At 34.3% G+C, this 21,535-nt stretch overlaps 1 protein-coding gene across 1 annotated transcript in view; it reads right to left on the bottom strand.

Annotated features, from left to right (window-relative positions):
* The window catches only part of PHC3 (polyhomeotic homolog 3), a 70,759-nt gene that overhangs the window by 25,143 nt on the left and 24,081 nt on the right, over positions 1-21,535 (bottom strand). The window contains 3 exon segments of the mRNA XM_021702553.1: positions 2,144-2,294; positions 6,568-7,439; positions 13,720-13,966. Of these exon segments, the coding sequence (XP_021558228.1) occupies positions 2,144-2,294; positions 6,568-7,439; positions 13,720-13,966 (1,270 nt within the window).

Here is a 21,535-nt window from a genome sequence, read left to right as displayed (position 1 = left end):
TAGAACAAAAACACAATTATTACACTCTCTACATTTAAGATAACTGTGAGAGAAAACAAAACTGACAGAACTTTGCCACAGGGTACTCTCTGCCTACTCAGTCTCATTTTCTGAGCAAGATCTATGAGCTTTTCCACCTTTTTTATGGATGCTTTTCACTTTTAAAGAATTTTTAGAGATTTAGGAAAACTGAATACTGGATGGAAACAAATCCCTGTATTTTTGCAGGTCAGTTTATTTCATGATGTGATAAGAGTTATTCTAAAAATCAACTTGTGCTTGCTTTCCCCCTCATACACACAGTAATAAGTATGAAGTAGATTATAGGAAGATTCAGAACTCTACATTGCACTCAGACAATTTAGCCAGAGGGATTTGCTTGATAGGATCTTGCCCTGCATCCTTGAGGAAAAAAATGTGAAGATGTTCTTGTGTTCCAATATTTCAGAAGTGTTTAAATTTTCTTTGCGTTACCATTAGTAATGCTTTTTAGGTAAATTAAATCACAGTCACAATGCAAGGTTAGTATCCAATTAAACTTTTATTTCTGCCTTTAAATCAAACTCCAGGAAATCTGCAGCAACATTAAATACATTTCAGTTCAGAGAAACTACAAAGATTTAATACGATAGATGTTCCTAAATCTATCTTTTGTGGTATTATTATGAATAAACACAGGCAATACTATTAAACTTGTCTTAAATATTTTATATCATTTTACTGACTAAACATTTTCTATTTCTCAAGAGGGAGCAAATATTGGAAGAAAACTGATTTTCCCCCTTCTGTGCTTTCCAGAGATTCATAATCAGAGTAAGGGACAAAATCAGAGAGAAGGGAAGGGTTAGAGTGCTGGCACACTTGAAAAGAGAGGGAGGGCAAGGGTAGCTTTGGTAGCAAAGTCAGTGTCCTATTACAATTGGTTTCCATGTAGGTGACAGTGGGTCTTGTTTACTGTAAATAATCACCAGGGCCGTGAGAAGTTCAAGAAAACTGAATACTTAGAAGGAAGACTGAATCAAGATTAGGATTATCTGGGTCAAGGGTCAGCAAGCTTTCTATAAAGAGCCATACAGACTCTGCAACTGCTCTTCTTTGTCACAGTAATATAAAAGTAAAGATAATATTTGAACAAGTAAAGAAAGGCAGCTGTGTTATACAGAATTTTATTTATGGACAATGAAATTTGAATTTGGTATAATTTTCACATGGCATGAAATATTACTCTTCTTTTGATTTTTTTTTTCAACAATTTAAAAATTTTAAAACCATCCTCAGCTTGTGGGCCATGCAAAAACAGGCAGCAGGAAAGATTTAAAGGATGAGCTACAGTCTGCCAACCCCAATCTAAATAAATTATTCATAAATTTTTAAAAAATCTAACAGTCAGGAGAGCATGCTCTTGATCTCGGGGTCATGAGTTCGAGCCCCACGTTTAAAGGGCAAAAAAAGAAAAGCTTTTATTAAATAAATAAAACTAAAAATCTACATGGTCCTTAAAAAAAAGACTTAGACACTGGGCTCTAGGTCATACTAATGTTTTAGTAAAACACCCAGGATTCACAATCACTTTAATATTGTGAGGAGGAGCATAAAGATTTACTTCATCTCATGAGTAGCACTAAAGTAGTGAATAAAAATTTAAATGCTTAAGGCCAAGGATTTTTTAATCCATGTCTCTAGTAAGAATTAGTGAGGTTTAATTTAAGAATTGTCTGGGAAAGAACACTTTTAAAAACATACTCAGCCTAGATCACAAGCAATTATGAGGAATGTCAGATATGACTCAGAATGCTTTGTGATTTCTGGAAAGCGTAACTGAAATCTTTTAATAGAACTCTGATTTATTCTAATTTTTAAGCTTAGAAATAGCTTGACAGATGAATCTGAATGGGCATATAAAATATATCTCTGCAAACCACTAAAAATTAGAAAGCTAAAGAATGTTTTTTACTTGGGTGGTTCCTCATCAACTATTTTAATTGTTCCTCATTTAAAAAAATCTTGAATTCTACTTATATTTTGCTGCAATTACATAATAGCTTAATACCATCTCCAGTTATTAAACTTCACTAACTTTACTAAATTTTATTACTAACATTTACCTAATAGAAAATTCCCCCAAATTTAGATATTTCCTTACCTAACAAAGGATGTTCAGAAGTCAAATCTTCTCTCCCCACAGTTATAGCTGCTGGAGACAGTGTGGGTGGTGGTGGGGTTCTGTCCATCCGGACACATTCATCTGACTCTTCTCGCATTTCTTCTTCACATACATCTTCTACTTGATAAACCTGCAACGACAAACCACACTGCCTTAAAATGTTTCTAAAAATACATTTACTAAGGTGTTCCTAACTTAACTGAAAAAAAAATAATAAATTCTAAGTGTTTTAAATTTTAAAAAGGCAAAATGATTATTTGACAGGCTGAAAGGAAAACTTTAAAACAGCTCAAATGAGGTTTTCCATAATGCTTGACAATATTTCACTAAAAGCAAGTTGTGGATCAGTATCTAAGCTACAAATTACTAAAGTTTCAAAAAGGTGAAAGTCAAGTCAGAACATATTTTTAATTTTGAGAATTAAGAAAAAAGTTTTGATTTCATACAAAGTAACTATTTGGGGAATTTACTATTGTTTCTATTAACTTCAACTGTCATAAATCAAAATAAATACTAGTATTTTTCACAAGCACACTAAGTAAATCTCCAAAATGACGTATATCAGGAACTGCTTAAAGGATGACACCCCAGGCTCTCTTCTTTGTTATATTTATGTGAACTGAAGATTAAATTATGAAAAGTAATGTCTGAAAACATACAAAAAAGGTATGCAATTATATCTTTAATTCTTTAATCTTCTGATCTACTCAAGAATCTAATGAATTTTTATAAGCTAGTACCAGGTAAACAGAAAATATATGTCCTTGAAGTAATACACATACACACACACACACCCCCCCCCCAAGCCATTTGACACATTATTTTTAGTTCTTTAATACTACTCCATACTTCTGAAGTTTTTAAGTTTTTAACAACCTTGTTATCTAATGCTAAAGAGCATACTGTAAGAAGAAAACATGGACTCAATCTGAGAAGGTACTATGTAACTAAAAATAACTTATTAATTTGTCATTAAACTTAAGGCTGTTTTCAAAGGCCACTTTTAGACTATTTTGTCATCATTATTTTACTAAAAACAAAGCCACAAAGCAGTTCCTTTCTTTTATATAGAAAGCTTATTACTTAAATTTTCAAAAGTCATGAGTTTTTAAGATTACTTACCTAAACTGATTAATATTTCTAATAAACGTGAAAACAAAAATCTCTCAACATTCACAAAAAACTTTGTGATATCTAATACTGTATGTATTTTTAATCAAACTACGGAAAAAGTTTGATGATTTGAAGTATATAAAGTTAAATATAAAAATGGTCAAGATTATTAAAATCAGCATAAACCATGTGTTACAAAAAGGACTATCAAGTTTCATCTACAAAGGCATAAATCCAGCAACAGTGACAGAGTTTAAAAAAAAAACACCTAATTCTCCAAGCCTCCATTAAGAATAAAATATCTTTAAAAAAAAAGTCTTTTTAAAAATTTAGAAATCCTAAAAAAAAAAAAAAAATTAAGAATCGTCCAGTTACTGATGATTTTATACCAAATATAATATCCAGAACTGTGATCTGATTCAACTAAGTAGACTACATTTTTAAAAGTTATTTGCTCCCAACCCTGCATCTGGAAATCTGTTTCACCAAGAGATTCCCTGCCTCATGTCTGGATCCTTACAGTACAACGATAGCTGCTAGTATCTGTTCACGTAATTTTTTTTAAATGACGATAATGTCCACTACAGGGAAAGTCATCCAAAAGAAATGTCCTGGGGGTTAAAGGGGAAAAAAACAAAAACAAAAACAATCTTCTAGTGAGGAGCATCTGCTGTTGTGGTGATTACCTTAATTTGGCAGTGGTAGGGATGTTGATTCAGAGGTAATTAGACAAGTATGGTTTTACCAACAAGTTCAATTGTATCTGTGTAACATTCCTTTATTAGATATTATCTTTTCTTAAAATGTCAAAATCCTCTCTTTAATATTAATGCTGTCACAGTTTTTCAAACACCTACTACAGTACCTTTTAAGGAATCAAAGTTTGATCATGCATAGAACTCTGGTTTTTAAAAAATAATGAAAGAGTTTTGAAGGATAAGAGTCATAACATAAACAGCATATTCTGAAATAATCCATCAAAGAATATTATAAAATACTTGTCATTCTTTATAGGTAAGCCTAACTACACAAACTTTCTTTCAAATCTGCTATGTAAAGGTAAAATAAGTTAATAAAAGAAGTAGGCAAAAACAGATCTGTCACAGACATCTGGTACCATCAACATAAAAAAAATCTAAGTGCAACAACTAAAATACTGAATAAAGCAAAGAAATAGAGGTTTTACTCACAAGATCATTAGGAGACTGTGCAACGTAATTTGTTTAGTTCATAACTACAACTATTCTAAAACTAGCAATGACTGCCAAACTTACCTCAATAAAATACATTAGTCCCATCTGTCTCCCTTTCCTAAACAAACTGTAGAATATTTATTAATTCTAAATTATCTACTCTCACATATCTTATCATACTCAAATGTCAATGACAAATTTTAGTTTTATAAATGTATCTTTTATATATTTTTTAAAAATCTACATTTACTTTGACAATTCATAGTTAATCTTTTAAACTTCAAATCTCTTAAGAAGTAAATAGATATTACTATCTTTAAATATTTGAAAGAACCAGGTAATTGTGAAGAAATGTGTAATTCATGAAGAAACATGATTTGATAAAAAAAGTAAGATGTGATCAAAGATAATAAAAGAAAAACATAGTAACTTAATAAATAGGCTATGGTACTCAAAGAAAGATAAAAGATAAGAAAAACAACATAGGAACATCTATAGCAAGTATGACCACACCAGTGACAGCAGAAAAAGTTACTATTTTCATGGGGGAAAACAAAAATTTCAAAATATGAGATAACATAAATTAAAAAAAAAAAAAATTTTAAGAGAGGACAGCAAGAACAAGACCTTAAATTTTTTAGCTTTCATGTCTTATTATGTTGATATTTCTATCCCAAATATGTTCCTCCAAAGTTTCCCCTAACAAAAACAATTAGAAAATTAGAAGGCATACAAAGAAATTTTACTTTTTACTTATTAAAACCCAATTCACTGAACTAGAAAGAATATAAATTTAAATTTGACTTCTTTGAAATTACTATACACTTTGAAGCCTGTGTTTTATAATATCCATTGTAAATTCTTCAAAAATCTAAAAGAAAATAGACATGAGAATTGAATGACAAACTTATTTCTAGATGCCCATTGTTGTTTCTATCGAGTTGTTTTTTATAAAAGTAAATTAGAAGTGGAACTCAATCTCTTTATGCCTATTAACATCAATGAGGATGACAAGAATAAAGAATCTATAAATTTGCATCCTGAAAACCATTAAGGAACAGACTTTGAAACTCCTTTCCTGAGTTAATGGTTATTAATTTTTAAGTGATAAAATCTCTTCAGTGAAATCTGATATGAAACCTCCTTTGGGAAGACTGTTTTCCTCAGTTATAAATTATTAATTTGATCCTTCTGCCTAAACATTTAGAGACCTTATTTCAATTTTTATTGTAAATTATTTTACAAATTTAAGAAGTCTTTTAGAGAATGTTTTAAAGAAAAACATTCAAGCTAATTTTCTTTCCTAGGCAACATGTACCAATGCTAGAGGTTTATTCTGATAAATTTCACCACAATCTCAATTATTCAAAACTTTTATTCCTCCCAATGGATTTTTTTCATCCTCAGTATTCAATTCATCCATTCAGTTTTTTTAGCTTTTTAAATAAGAAATATGTAAAGTGTATATTTTCTCTACATAAATTTAAAAATCAGAAGTTTAATAATTCTAAAAGAAGGGTTACAGTTAATGTTTTTTGCAAAGTTGGATTATTTCCTAGAGTAAATGTCTTTCTTACAAAATTTGATTACAAAATATAATTTTACCCCAAAATTACATCATACAAGCATACCTCCACCATGAAACCAAAGCCCCTAAAGGCCCAGGACTTCAAAATGCACACAACCAAAAAGGTTAGGTAGATAAACCATACGTTTAAGAACATACAAGCCAACAGAAGGGATCTATGAAGGATAATCACCTTAAGAGAAAAAACTTTGTGCAGATGACACTGGTTCAAATGCATTCCCTTGGGGAAAAAAAATCAACTCTGTAAAGATAGCAGATGGATTTGTTTAAATAGTAATAAAATTAACGAGGGACTTTAATAACCATCACAAATTATCAAGCATGCAACCATACTACAACAAATGGCATTTTTTTTTTCCCATACAGCATGTTTGTCAGACACTGACAGATGGAAATTGCAAGCTTTTTAAATTCAAAGGCATTTAGATCTAGCAATGTAACATAATGTGGGAGAAAATGGTATTTACTCTCAGTTCAGTAAGAAAGTCAAAGAGCTTCCAAGGGCTTACCACTGGTGGATCAACAGGTGCTGCTGGTTGTACTTGTAGGTTTACCGCAACAGTCTGTGGAGGAGGAAGAGTCTGAAATGGCAACTGGACCAAAGCTTCTGCAGCTGGAAGCTCCTCTTCTGACACCAAAGCATTCTGCACCAAAACCTGGCCCTGGGATAGAATTTCAGGCTGCACTTGTAAAGACTGCATAGACTGCAAGGGCAGTGGTGGAATCTGAGCTGGAGGAGATGCCGACATCTGCGGAGGGGTTGCAATTGGGATTGGAGAGGACTGCAGGGTTGAATACTGCTGGTGTGATGTTGGAGACACAATCTGCTGACCTGGGGACACCAAAGCGGACTGCTGAACTGGGCCAATGTGTACAACAGGGGAAGCTGGAAGTGGAAGATGGGATGGAAGATTCAGCTGTGCTGTAGACTGCACCTGATTAGCAGTGGATTGCTGCAGGTTTGGCCCTGGCTGGAGAGCTGATGACACAAGAGGGTGTGGCTGAATAAGTGCCTGTGGATGGATAATTATAGTAGGAGACTGACTTGGTGAATGAGGCGGTGGGGGAGACACCACTACAGACTGCTGTGCTGACTGGGACTGGCTAGGAGACACTGGTAAAGGAGGGGGATGGCTCTGAATTGGTGAGCAATGCTGTGACTGGGCATTACTAGGAGTTGGAGGAAGGCCATGGTTCTGGAGTGGCATACAGTGCTGGGATGGGGGTGGGTCTTGAGTTGGATTTTGAAGTGTGATTGGCTGAATTTGCTGTTGCTGCTGCTGTAATATCAGCTGATGATGGGAAACCTTGGGAGGTGGAGAATGAAGAGGAATCTGCTGATGTTTTATTAGAGGATGAGGCTGAATTGGAGGATATGAAGCTGTGAGAGAAAAAAATGACAATTAGTATTTTTTTCCAAAAATATCCTAGAAATTTATAAATAAATCTAAAAGAGGAAAAGTTTTCACATCAGAAGGTCACAATCACCAGAAATCTATTACAAGTCTTCCCGACAAGAGTGATTTGAAAATGTAATGACAAACAACCTTTCCATGGAAAACTATAAAGATTTCATGAAATAAACTGTACTGTGATAAGCTCCAAAAGAAAAAACTGCCTAAAACAATGTATTCATAAATCTGAAATATACACGATTTATTCTTATTAAATTTTAGAGGTCATTAGAATATCTGCATTAACTTTTAATGAAGTTTATCCATCTGAATTCCTTCTTTGGGGAGAAGAGGAGTATCCCTGAACAAATACAAGATCTATAAAAATAACTTCAAAATCATAAAAATGCAATATCAAAATTCATAAAGGTCTCAAAACTTTCTAATCTATGTCTAAATAGTCTTCCAACTAACAGTCAATGTAATTATTTATAAAGCTTCCCAAATATGTTTCCAAATTTGAGCCAAGATGAAAAGTTGGTATTACTCGACCCAGGAAGAGAAAATGTTTTGTATAACAAGTTAATTCAGCTAAGCAAAACACATGTGTGAATTCTATAGCACTGTAACTAAGAAATAAAATTTCAGGGGCCATTCCAAATCCAGGAGAGCGCTAGTTTTGCTTGCAGAGAGAATGAGGCAATCAGAAGTCCATGCTGTCTAAATAAAGGATCCTGTTTTACTTTTCCCCTGCCCCCACCAAAAAAGCCAACAAAAACAACAAAAAACCCTACAGTAATCTATAAATGACAGTATCCGTTTTTTCCACAGAAGAGTCACTCACAATAGGGATAATATATATAAGAATTAGCAAAATCAAGTAGTAAATAGTTGTTCCATTATTATGCCTCTTCTGCATACTAGTGCGTACATTTACAGAGGGAGATGCTGGTGAAATCCTGTCTAATGAAAAATGGAAAACGGGCTTCACTAGAAGATAAACTGAAAAGATTGCTTAATATCCCACAAAGGCTATATGCATTTAAAATAGGTCTAAAGAGAGGGCAAAACTTTTTTCTTAATCTCAGAACGTTAAGATAAAGGCTATAACATCTTGCATCTATTTTTATACTTAACCAGTTAACCACATTTGTGACAAAGGCCTTATAAAAACTTGTAACAACTTTTTTTTTTAATATTCTTCCATTTGGTTGGTTATCATTTAAAATTTTGGAGATCCTTTAAGGAAATTAACATCTGATTAACATCTCAAAAGACAGGCATTTAAAAGGTTCAAAAAATACCCACAAATTGTATTTAAAAAAAAAACAAAACAGAGATAGGTCTAAAATTTCACCTAACAAAGTAATTTTCACATAACTAGACTAGCACTTCAAACTCAGACTGAAAATTTTATGCCAGCACTTTGCAAATGTGTTGATAAAGACTCTCTCTATATTATAGAGCATTCAACAAAATCCTAGAATCCTAGAGTGCCTTTCCTCCAAAGGGCTCAAGGTGCTTTCACATTTCTCTCTCATTTGTTCAAGCCCATTTTAATTCAGTTTTTTAAGTTATAATTAAAATACCATATTCTTGATGTATAATGTATATCATATTTATGGCAATAAAAATTCTTTCTCAGCTCTAGTTAGTAAGCAATCTTTTTTTATATGCTAGAGCTGATAATTCAATAGTATTCAATTAATACTTTCACCTAAATTAAATTTTTCTTTGATGAGAAATCAGAGTGAGTCTATATATTTTATATTACTCCCTAAGCCCAACTGACAATCACATCTATTAGAGAATAATTGTGAGGATATCTGAAACAATACTTCTGTATAAGAAAAGCCCTAGTGCTCTGGAGAATGATACCATGTTTGTTAATTTCTTTGATTTTAATAAACCCTTTATTATTGTCAGGATGGCCTTTATCTGGAGAATTAATGATTGGTATCATCTCTCACATATATAGAACTCTTTATATAATTACTTACAATTAAATATATTATAAATTATTAAACATATTATTTTACTAAGTAGTTACAACAACCCCATGAGGTAGACAGGGTACTACATTAATCCAATATATCACTGGAGAAGAAACTGGGCAGTTAAGTGCATTGCCTGAAATCACCTGGCTTTTGAAGGGCAGCCTGGGTCTAAAAGAACCCGAAGTACTAGATGAGTCTGGGTTCCTATTATGGACTGAATGTTTGAGTCCCCAAAAATGCGTATGTTGAAACCCTAACCCTAACGTGACTATATGGTAATGGGGCCTCTACGGAAGTAATTAAGGTGAAATGAGGTCAGAAGGGTGGGGCCCTTACAAGAAGACATATCAGAAAGCTCACTATCCTCTCCCTCCTGGCACTCAGATAATAGGCCATGTGAGGACACAGCAAGAAGGCAGCCATCTGCAAGCCTCGAAAAGAGCTCCCACCAAAAACCAAACACTGCCAGACCTTGATCTTGGGTTTTTCAGCCTCCAGAACTGTGAGAAAATAATGTTCTACTGTTTAAGCCACCTATCTATGATATCCTTTATGGCAGCCTGAGGAGACTAGCATAGGCTTTTCACTACATATTAATGTCTACAAAAAGTGGTACATATTTTTTTCCAACTAATGTCATAAAAGCTCTAAAAACTGCTATAAAAACTTGAACATCGAATACAGTTCATGATAATTTCCAGTCATATGGTTAAAACTCACCTTTATTTTATATATTAAAAATAGATTAACTATCAAGTGAGAGTTACACATTCAAGAAGAAATGAAGAAATGAAGAAAACCACCTTAGAAATAAATTTAAGGAAACAATAACCATATCCATTATAATAATTATTAGTCTCTACTACAGAACACCAGTAAATTTTTTCATATTTGAAAGCGACCTATATACATAGGCATTTTTCTAACTAAGGAACAGGATAAATTACCAAGAATGTCAAAAAAAAAAAAGGAAAGAAGAAGAAGAAAAACAATTTAGCTTCAGGCTTTTTCTGCTCTCAACAAGAGCAGAAAAACTAAGAGTAGAGAAATCCAGCTATTGCCTAGCCAGAAGATACAAACTGCTCTGAATAACTGCAGTGTAAAGCTTGAGTGAATTTATAAGTGGTTAACTGCAAAGGTTTTTGTGGCTTAGGGTATTTCATCTGGTTTTATTTCTAATCAACACCACATGGGAAACCGGAGTTTGGTTAATACACTTAAGAGATCTAAATCTGGAATTGCAATCATCTTTAGAGTCTGATAGTTTTAGCTTACTGGTCTCCTCCATACCTACATAAAATATTGGCCATCAGAGGAAGGCAACAATAGAGATCCTATCACACTATCAATGAAAGAAAAGGGGAAGAGTAATTGTCAACTTAGAACCAGGTACTGGGAGTTCAGGAGAACTGAAAATCTAAAAGTAGATCTCCTTGCTTGAACTAACCCTGCAAGACGTCCTAGCTTTATCTGAAGGTAGCATTCTCTTTGGAAGGAAATTAACGTACCCTCCATTATAATCTATCAAAACTATAAGAATCACTAAAAATTGTCCCAAGCGGTCATGTCAAGTGCAGTGGGTCATTACTGCTCCACAATGACTCCTATCAAAACGGGCCAGAGGCTGGTTTGAGGCTGAAAATACTCTGGACAGTACAGTACAAAAATCCTGTTATGAAGCCATACAGAGAGCAGGACCTAGGCACACAGATGTTTATAAAAAAGAATTCACATCACACTACACTATGAATGGATTTATTAATTTATACAACAAAGCCTGAACTTATCTAAAGATTCAGATTTAAAAACTTCAAGCAGTGATACCCAATGAGTTTGAATGAAAAAAATTGTGCTGTGATTTCCAAAATTCAAATGGAAACATAGATCAACTATTAATCCACCAAATATTTACTGGCCTCCTGTTGCAGATAAGTACATATAAGGCACAACTTAGTGCTGTCAAGATAAAAGGATGAAAACGTGAAAGTGAAAAAGGATTAAAGGAGTTAATAACTGTAAAGTACCTGACACATAAGTGTTCATTATTATTATCCTACTCTCAAAGAGCTTACTATACAATAGAAAAGCTAAGATCACTAAGTATATAAATAACTACAAAAGAAAAAGAACCACAAAGTATAAAAACGCTATACAAGTTCAAAGTGATGAGAGATTTCTAACTAGGGGACTCAAACAATTCCAAGACAATGAGATTGGGTACTACAGAGAATGCAAGCAATATCAGCACAGAGGAAACATGCAAGAGAAACAGGTTTAGGTGGAGAAAAAACAGACTTCAGTAGTATAAAATGAATCTTTAAAAAGCAACAGAGTTATAAAAAGACAGAAAGAAGGTGCTTACTTGATAAAGTTGAATCAAGGGAGGATTTTTTTTTTTAATGAAACATGTGATGTCTAGCCCAGTGCATGACACACACACATACTTTCAATAAACAGCAGTTGGACTGGAATAAAAACATAGGCAGATATATTACAAATAGAAGAGATCCAAGTATGCTTGAGAAGCAAAGGAAAGGATCCAGCATGAGGGAGACAAAAGATGCTGTAACAACTACAGAAGGTTAGGAGCTGGTAAAAAAAAAAAGATGCAATCAATGACACAAGCAGTGTAAACTTTAAAGTAGAAAACGAGTAACTCCTTATCTTATTAGAAGTAAAGAAAGCTCAACACTGAGTAATTGTGAGATGAACAGAATGGGTGGTAAGGAAACTCACTCTGGATGGCCCCAACATTTTCAGCATGAAAACCATGAAGCAGAGGATCTTGTGTGTAGCAGAGGGAGCACATGTGGGAATCAAAGGTGGAGGTGAATGAAAATGACTTAGCTGATTGCTTGACATCTTTCTCTCAGAGATGAAATCAGAGATAGAAAAAAAGCAACATGGTAAGAAAAATAATTATACAAAATCCTTATTTTTGGAAAGTGGTAAACTCCACTCACTAATGACAACAAAAATATACATGTTTTTCTTAAGAGCTTTTAGTTCTGTTCCACTAAAGCATATTAAATAAACTACAGTCAAACCTTTTTTTTTTTTTTTAAACTAAAAGGTTTTACAAGAAACAAGTGTTGACGAGGATGTGGAGAAAAAGGAACCCTATGGCACAGTTGGTGGGAATGCAAACTGGTGCAGCCACTGTGGTAAACAGTATAGAGATTCCTCAAAAAATTAAAAATAGAACTATCCTACAATCCAGTAATCACACTACTGGGTATTTACCCAAAGGATATGAAAACACTAATTTGAAAGGATATATGCATCACTGTTTACTGCAGCATTATTTACAACAGCCAAATTATGGAAGCAGCCGTGTCCATCAACAGATGAATGGATAAAGAAGATGTGATACACACACACACTGAAATATTATTCAGCCATACAAAAGAATGAAATCCTGCTATTTGCAACAATATAGACAGAGCTAGAGAGTATAATGCTAAGTGAAATAAGTCAGAGAAAGATAAATACCATACGACTTCACTCATGTGTGGAATTTAACAAACAAATGAACAAAGAAAAAAAATAGAGACAAACTAAAAAATAGACTCTCAACTATAGAGAACAAGCAGATGGTTACCAGAGGGGATTGGATTGGGGGAAACGGGTGAAACAGGTGATGGGGATTAAGAGTACACTTTTCGGGCGCCTGGGTGGCTCAGATGGTTAAACGTCTGCCTTCGGCTCAGGTCATGATCCCAGGGTCCTGGGATCGAGTCCCGCATCGGGCTCTCTGCTCCTTGGGAGCCTGCTTCTCCCTCTGCCTCTCTCTCTCTCTCTGTCTCTCATGAATAAATAAATAAAATCTTTAAAAAAAAAAAAAAAAGAGTACACTTTTCTTGATAAGCAGGGAGTAATATACAGAAGTGCTGAATCACTATACTGTACACCTGAAACTAATATAACATTGTACGTTAACTATACAGGATTTAAACTTTTTTTTAATTAAGTAAATAAATAAAAAATAAAAGCTATTGGTTTTACCAATACAATGGAAGACCAGCACATAATGAAGATGTTAATCAAATGTCAATTAACCAAAAAAATTTATATTATTATTATCTGTTTTAGCTGTTGGGCTCTTTTGATTTCTCTTTTTTCAAGCTACAATACTGATTTTTTTTTAACTCATGAAACTCAAATTAAAAAATTTTTAGAAGTATTGTTCTTGTTCAAGTAATAGACATCTTTTGTTTTGCTCTGCCTGCTAATAAAGTGAATGCAACTATTTTCAACAAGTTTATCCCACCTGGTGCTATTAACTGGTGAATACTTGATGTCCGGGTGACAGCTGTGCTTCGTGATTCCAGACTTGGACTTTCTCCCTTCTTATTACTTTCTGGAGAAGGATCTCGTTGGCTGATTTTAGAACTGGTCACTGTTGTTTTGTTATGACAAATTGTCAATGACTGAGTTTGACTAGTGCTTTTTGGCGGACCATTCTGTGAGCTAGATAATACACCCAACTTCTGGCTGCGTAATGTTAAATTCTGAACCTAAGAACCACACAACAAAAAATAAGGATGAAACAGATGGTATTAATTGAGATGTGATAATCATTACCATTATAACAACAATAATACATTTATATTGTTTTTTTACACATCAAGTTCCAAGCACTTGAAACGACTGATTCATTCCAAAAGAAAGGGGAGTTATTATTCTAAGTAATCATATTAAGTAAAAATTTTTTAAAAAGACATTAAGGGAATCATTAAGAACAAAATGCAAACAGTATATATACGTATATATTAAATGAACTATGAATATGAGGAAATCACTCTGCAACATACTGCATTTTGAAGTTAGCAGCTCAGAGACAGCCAAAGGGAAGGAGAGAAAAGGGTACTCCAGATAAAAAGGAAAACCTGAGCAAAGCCTCAGAGGCAGAAGAGCCCAGGATGCATTAGGGAAGGAGCAATTCCTTCAACTCCGCTCTGACTTCTCCAGGCCAGGACTGTGAAACATTGAAGGTTACAAGTGCTTTATACTCTTGTGAGAAGTTACTACATACAGTTAGGAGTATGCATATACAATACCGTCATCCTCATAAAGATCAGAAAGAGAACTGCAAAAAAAAAAAAAAAAAAAAGCTACCCATTCTACAGAGATTATAAGGGAACACTCATCTTGTAAATTAGAAAACTCATTCATCAAATCACCTACCCATTATGATAATTATGAAAAGCATTTCCTATCAACTCCTTTTTAAAATCCTGTTGTTATGGAATACTCACTTGGCTTTGAGAACTAGATCTGATGAACTGAAAAGACTGTGCATGGCCTTGAAATGGCTTACGTCATGGCTCCTGTCTACACCTGGGGCTATTCTAAACATACCACCAGTCCGGTGGTGGCAAGATCATCCCAATGACTTTCACCTGAGGTTTATAACATTCCCAAACGGCAAGGCAGAAAATGCCTCTCCAATAGCTGCCTGACCTTTTACCTATCTGGAAATGAATGTATTAAATACATTTATGCTAGCACTGACCCTGAGAAGGAAACTGAAGCAAAAGATTCTAAAGTGACAAAGCAAATGAGATACTGCTGCTTAATAAACATTCTTCAGTTTTCATGTGTGTTCTGCCTCTACACCTGTTATCATTAACTGATACTCACAGGCTAAACCTTCTCTTCCGAAGTGCCAAATGCAGTGGGTAGCCAACAGCAGGTGCTAAACAAATTTTCACTTCAGATCAGTTGAGGCTTGATCAGACTATTCTAAGCTACTGAAAGAATTTTCTGAGACCATATGGAGCGTCTTCTCGGATTTTTGTCAAATATTTCATAGCAATGTAAGTGGACTAATAATTGTTGTATTACTGAAATTTAATACGAAAATAAAATGTGCTAAAATCCAGGTTTCTCAGCTAGCCACTCAAAGCCCTCCACAGTCAAGGCCCAAACCACCTCAAGCCCCATCTTCCACTACTTCAATCCACAATATTCACATTCTAGCCAAACTGTTCTGCTCACCCTTCTCCAAACACAACTTATACTTCCTCCATTTAGAGCCCTTGCTCAAGTTTCTCCTGCCTAAAATGCCATTTTTCCTTATAGCTGTCTCCTGAAGCCCAATCCTTTCTTCAAGGCCCAGTAAAAATCCCACTCTCTCCCAGAGAAACCTCTCCAAAGTCCCTGGTTAGAAATAATTTCTCCTCCCCTCTACAATGCCTTTCCCACAGAATTTGGATCATACTGGCCTACAGCACTGACAAATGTCTAGCTTATTTTAGAATTACTAATGTGTCTGTGAAATGCTGAGACACTCGCTGGCAGACTCTCATCCCTGACATTCATTTTTGTACTCCCCACAGTTGAGTGCTACAGACATAACAGAAACTCCACAAGTCTGAGATATTCTATTTCTAATTTTAAAATATATATTAATTTTTTTTTGCTAAGTGTTTAGTTCTATTTATGGTTCTTTTTAGGCAAGCAGTAAAATCTGTTCATATTCAACCAAAAAAATCTCAACAAATTTCTAGTGGAGGCACATTACAATCTTTCAGGAAGCAAGGAAAAAACAGCATAAAATGTAACATCTGCCATAAATGATCTATAAAATGAACCAAATCATAATGATATCCAAAGGCTAAATTATAATCTGAAAAACCTGAAAACCTTCTTTCAAATAAAAAGCATATTCACAGTAAATGAGGATTTCACACAATGAACCCTAAACCTGAAGCAGTCCATTTCTATAGAATAATATTTTTTTTCTTCTAATTTTGTTCTCCGGAATTCTGAAAGAAAATGCATGTGTGTGCTTATTATATATATTATATACATTATTTATATGAATAAATTTTGGAATATGGCCATAATAGCTATGGTCATCTTGGCTTACATATTTAAAATAAATTTCAAAACATGTCAACCATACTCCTAAAGTATATTAGAGTTAATTTAGCTGTTAATAGAAAGATCACATATTCAGATGTCCTTGACAGACCCTGCCTTTTGAGAAGAACCCACCCTCTTCTAGATACAGAATAGTTCTCTAATGTCCAAGTTTCATTTCATCTGAACTTTTCCTATGATCAAATTATGGAAACATTCTAACTTTGGTGGCACATGACATTTCTGCTAATTTCACACATTACATTTTTATAGTGGGTTACTCAAATACTCTCACAGCTATTATCTAATTTGGTTCTAACAAATACTGTGTAAATTACTGTGTAGCATCCCTTCTTTGCAGATGAGGAAACTAAGATTTAATGTCATATTGCCAGGAGTAGAGCTGAGTTTCTGGTTTTTAAATCTAAAGGGCTATTTTCTTCTCAATGCTAAAAGCATTCCCCAGATAGCCTTGGTAAGTAAGATTTGTTACTTTTAGTCCTGTATCTTTCTGAAAGTCAGATTTTTTGCTTATTTTTATTTTCTTGGTCATGGTGGGGAGAAGGAATGGAGCATTTAAAATAGTAAATAAGGGTAAGATATTCCAAATTTCTTATTTTTGGACAGTATGCTACAAATGAATTTTAATACTAAGGAAAAATTAACTGTTGTAATACTGACTTATGTAAAAGAGCATTAAAATAAAATTGGCATCTCTTAATTACAAATTCATTGTTTTAAAAATTTCATATAAGTTTAAAAATTAACAAAGTGGAGCACAAATTTTTTCAAAACTAACAGCCCCGAATTTGGGGAAAGTTACCACTAGAATATGCAAAGTATTAGCATCCTCTACCACTGCCAGCTTCATTCACTGCCATTTCAAAAAGCACAGCAAAGAAAAAAATTTGTAGTCAGATTATCACAGAGCCACATACCTGTACCACATCAAACTGGACCCCAAAGAGCCACTTTTATAAAATTACTTTGACTATGCTCACATTAAAGGTACTGCTAAAGACCGCTAAGATGTTTTCTCCATGAGAACCCAGAAGACAGACTCTAGAGCACTCTCTAGAGAGCATGTTAGTTGTTTTTCTAACAACTGGTTTATTTTACCTTGGAAACTGTGAATCATTTAAATGGCTGTCTTTCTCTCTTCACCATTAGCTACTTGAAAGCTAAGAACTGAATTCATGACTTATCTTTAGACAATATATAACAAAAATAGTGATTAGTGGCTTGTGATATGTGCCAGGCACTATGCTAAATACTTTGAGTATGGTCTCATTTACTCCTTTTCACAGCTCTGAGCTATTCTAGTTCACAGTGAAGAAACTGAGGCTTAAGAAATTATATCCAACATAATTTCATTTAAATGCAGTTTAAAAACAGGCAAAACTAACATAGGTCAGGATAGTGTGATCCTTGAGGGGCAGTAATGGCAGGATCAAAATGGGCCATCAGGGAGGCTTCTCTGGGTCCTAGTAAGGTTCCCCCTCTTGACTGGGTGGCTTGGGATATAAGTGTATTCTGGTACAGATTATTGAACACTTAAAATATGTTCTGGATATATATTATGTTTTAATATAAGCTTTAAAATGTCCAAAAAAGAAAAAAGAAAAAAGAAACTGAGGCTCAGGGCACCTGTCGCTAGAGCATGCTGACTCTTGATCTCAGGGTCAAGCATTCAAGCCCCACACTGGGGGTAGAGCTTACTTTAAAAAAAGAAAAACTGAGGCTCAGCATAGATAATAACAACAACTAACACCTAGTGAGTGCTAAGTATCAGATACTGTTCTATTTTTCAATTATTTTTTAAAGATGTATTCATTTATTTGAGAGAGAAGAGAGATGGAGGAGCAGAGGGAGAGAGAATCTCAAGCAGACTCCCTGCTGAGCGTGGAGCCCAACCCCTGAGATCAATCACCACCTGAGCTGAAACCGACAGTCAGATGCTTAACTGACTGTGCCACCCAAGCGCCCCTTATTTTTCAATTATTAACATAGTTAATCCTCACTACGACCCTATGAAGCATTTTATAAATATTTATTTTATGTTGTTGAAACTGAGGGGAGAGGTCAATGACATACAATGAAAAAGTGGCAGAGCATGTACTTGAACAGGAGTCTGGCTCTAGAGCCCAAACTTGTAACAGTATGCTACACTATGACCTTGTCCAAAATCAATCAACTGGCAAGTGACAAAGCTGGCAGTTGAAGTCAGAATTTCAACCCAAGTCTTTCAATTCCTCCCTTTGCAAAAAAAGTACTGAGTACCTATAATGTTCTAGACACTAAATACATCTATTATTCATTCTTCAACTTACCCTACAAGTATATATGACTATATGTATATATATATGATAAAAATGTTTGATAACTTGGCTAAAGTCATACAACTAATAATTGTAGTGGAAGCTGAAATCAAATCCATGGAGGACTTCATGCATGTTATTTGAAAAGGAACCTCACTCCTAACTCTATGCTACTTTTCTATTTTTATTTCTACTTTTTTTATGCATGTTTTCAATTTCTTTTATCTTGTCTTATTGTATACATCTTGTAAATCAATTAAAATCTTAGTTGGAACAAAGTCAAGAATAAAAAAAAATAAAATTTAACATGTTCTGAAGGTTGATAATGGTCTATCTTTATTAGGTTTTATAAAACCAAAAGAAAACAGGAAGATCATTACTTTAACAAATCACTCCACAAAGAGATATCATAAAGGTTTAGAGCTCAAAGAACCTTAAAGGTAAGAAAGGTCTTATTTTGTAAATATGGAAACTAAAGTACAAAAAAGTTAAGGAATTGTGGATGGCCAGAGAGCACATTAGGAGAAACCTGAGTTTAACTAATCACCATCTTTATATGCTGATATATGAAAATTGGCCTTTATTATTCAATAAAATAGTAAAGAGGTTCTATGAAAAGTACCAAAGAATATTACTACTCTCTCATTTTTTACCTTTTAAAAAAAAAATCGAGATTAAATTAAAAATAAAAAGCCAAGGATGACTCTAAGTTATACCTATGTCTGCCATATGTAGTCTAAAACATTAGCTATGGAAAAAATACCAAAATAGTATCAAAGTAATATCCTACTCAATTGGGTTTTTAAGATTTTTTTTTTTAAAGATTTATTTATTTGAGAGAGAGAGTGTGTGTGGGATAGTAGCAGAGGGAGAGGGAGAGAGAATCTCAAGCAGACTCCGTACTGAGCACAGAGCCTGAAGTGGGGCTCAATTCCATGACACTGAGATCATGACCTGAGCCAAAATCAAGGGTCAGATGCTCAACTGAGTGCACCACCCAGGCGCCCCTTCTACTTGCTTTAATTTCAAATTTATTCAGGTTGCCTGGCTGGCTCAGTCAGTAGAGCGTGCAACTCTTGATCTCAGGGTTCTGAGTCTGAGCCCCACATTGGGTATAGAGATTACTTGAAAAAAATAAAATCTTAAAAAAAAATAAAATTAATTTTAAAAAATAAAACTTATTCAATTTAATTCATTTTAATCAACTTTACTGAGGTGTAACTTACATACAATAAAATGAACCAGTTCAATGAGTTCTGATATATGTAAACACCATGTTACCACCACCTTAATGAAAATATGGAACATTTCCATCACTATAAAAGTTCACCCATGCCCATCCCCAATCTCTCCCACCTTCTGACCCAGGTACCACCAATCCAATTTTTTTCACTATAAATTAGCTATGCCTGTTCTGGAATTTCATATAAAAAGAATCACAGGAGTGGCACGTGGGTGGTACAGTCAGTTGAGTGCCCGACTCTTGGTTTCAGCTCAGGTTGTAATCTCAGGGTTGTAAGATACAGCCCCGCCTCAGGCTCCACGCTCAACGTGGAGTCTGCTTGGGATTCTCTCTCTCTCTGCCCCTCCTACTTGTGTGCTCTCTCTCTCAAGTAAATAAATAAATCTTAAAAAAAAAAAAAAAATCAGGGGCACCTGGGTGGCTCAGTTGGTTAAGCATCTGCCTTCGGTTCAGGTCATGATCCCAGGGTCCTGGGATCAAGCCCTGCATCAGGCTCCCTGATCAGCCAGGAGTCGGCTTCTCCCTCTCTCTCTGCCCCTCTGCCCTGCTCATGCTTTCTCGTTTTCTCTCTCAAATAAATAAAATCTTTAAAAAAAAAAAAAAAAATCACAGGGTAGGTACTCTCTGGTGTCTGCCTTCTTTTGCTATTATAATGTTTCTAAGATGCATCAGGAGTGTGTCCTTTTTTATTTCTTAAATTTGTTTATCCATTCACCAGTTAAAAGACATTGGTTGTTTCCAGTTTGAGGCTATTCTGAATAGAGCTTCTATGAATATTTGTTTTTACACGTCTTTATATGGATATATGTTTCCAAACCACTCAGAGTAAACAACTATAAGCAGATATGATGTTTAACTTTACAAGGAACTGACAAACTCTTTTCCAAAGTTGCTGCACCATTTTACACTCTCACCAGCAATATTATGAAATTATGGCTGCTCCAAGTTCTCACCAACATGTGGTATTGTAAGCCTCCTGCATTTCAGCCATTTTAGTGAGTGTGCAGTGATATTCACTGTGGTTTTGATTTTAATTTCTGTAAGGGTTAATGAGGTTGAACATGTTTTCCTGAGCTTATTGGCCTTTTGTATATCTTCCTTTGTGAAATGTTAAATCTTTGGCCCATTTTTAACTGAATTGCTCATGATCTTAATGAGTTGTAAGCATTATGTTGTATATTCTGGATGCAAGTCTTTTGTCAGATATATGTATTATGAATATTTTCCCTCAGTCTGTGGCTTGCCTCTTCACTTTTGTAACTGTTTTTTGAAGAAGATTTTAATTTTGATAAATTCTGATGCGTTACTATTTTCTTTTATGGTTAGTGCTTTTTGTGTCCTAAGAAAACTTTGCCTAGTCTAGGGGCCATACCACCCTGAACGTGCCCAATCTCGTCAGAAAGCTTTGCCTACCCTAGAGTTGTAAAGATAATCCTTATGTTCTCCTCTAGAGGTTTTATAGTTTAGGCTTTTACCTTTAAGTCTGTATTTTACTTCTAGCTCATTTTTGTGAATGGTGTGAGGAGAAAATTAACGTTTGTTTCTTTCATAGTACCAAACAAAATAATACTCTATTCCATTTTTCAAGTTAAAGATTTCCCCAATTCATTTTTAAACTTAAAATCTATCTTGACTTCCTTTGCTTGCAAAGGAATCTA

The sequence above is a fragment of the Neomonachus schauinslandi genome, chromosome 1 (assembly GCF_002201575.2).
Source record: "Neomonachus schauinslandi chromosome 1, ASM220157v2, whole genome shotgun sequence".
Taxonomy (NCBI): Eukaryota; Metazoa; Chordata; class Mammalia; order Carnivora; family Phocidae; genus Neomonachus; species Neomonachus schauinslandi.
Note: the sequence above shows the minus strand (reverse complement) of the source record. Positions and strands in the feature narration are given on the sequence as shown.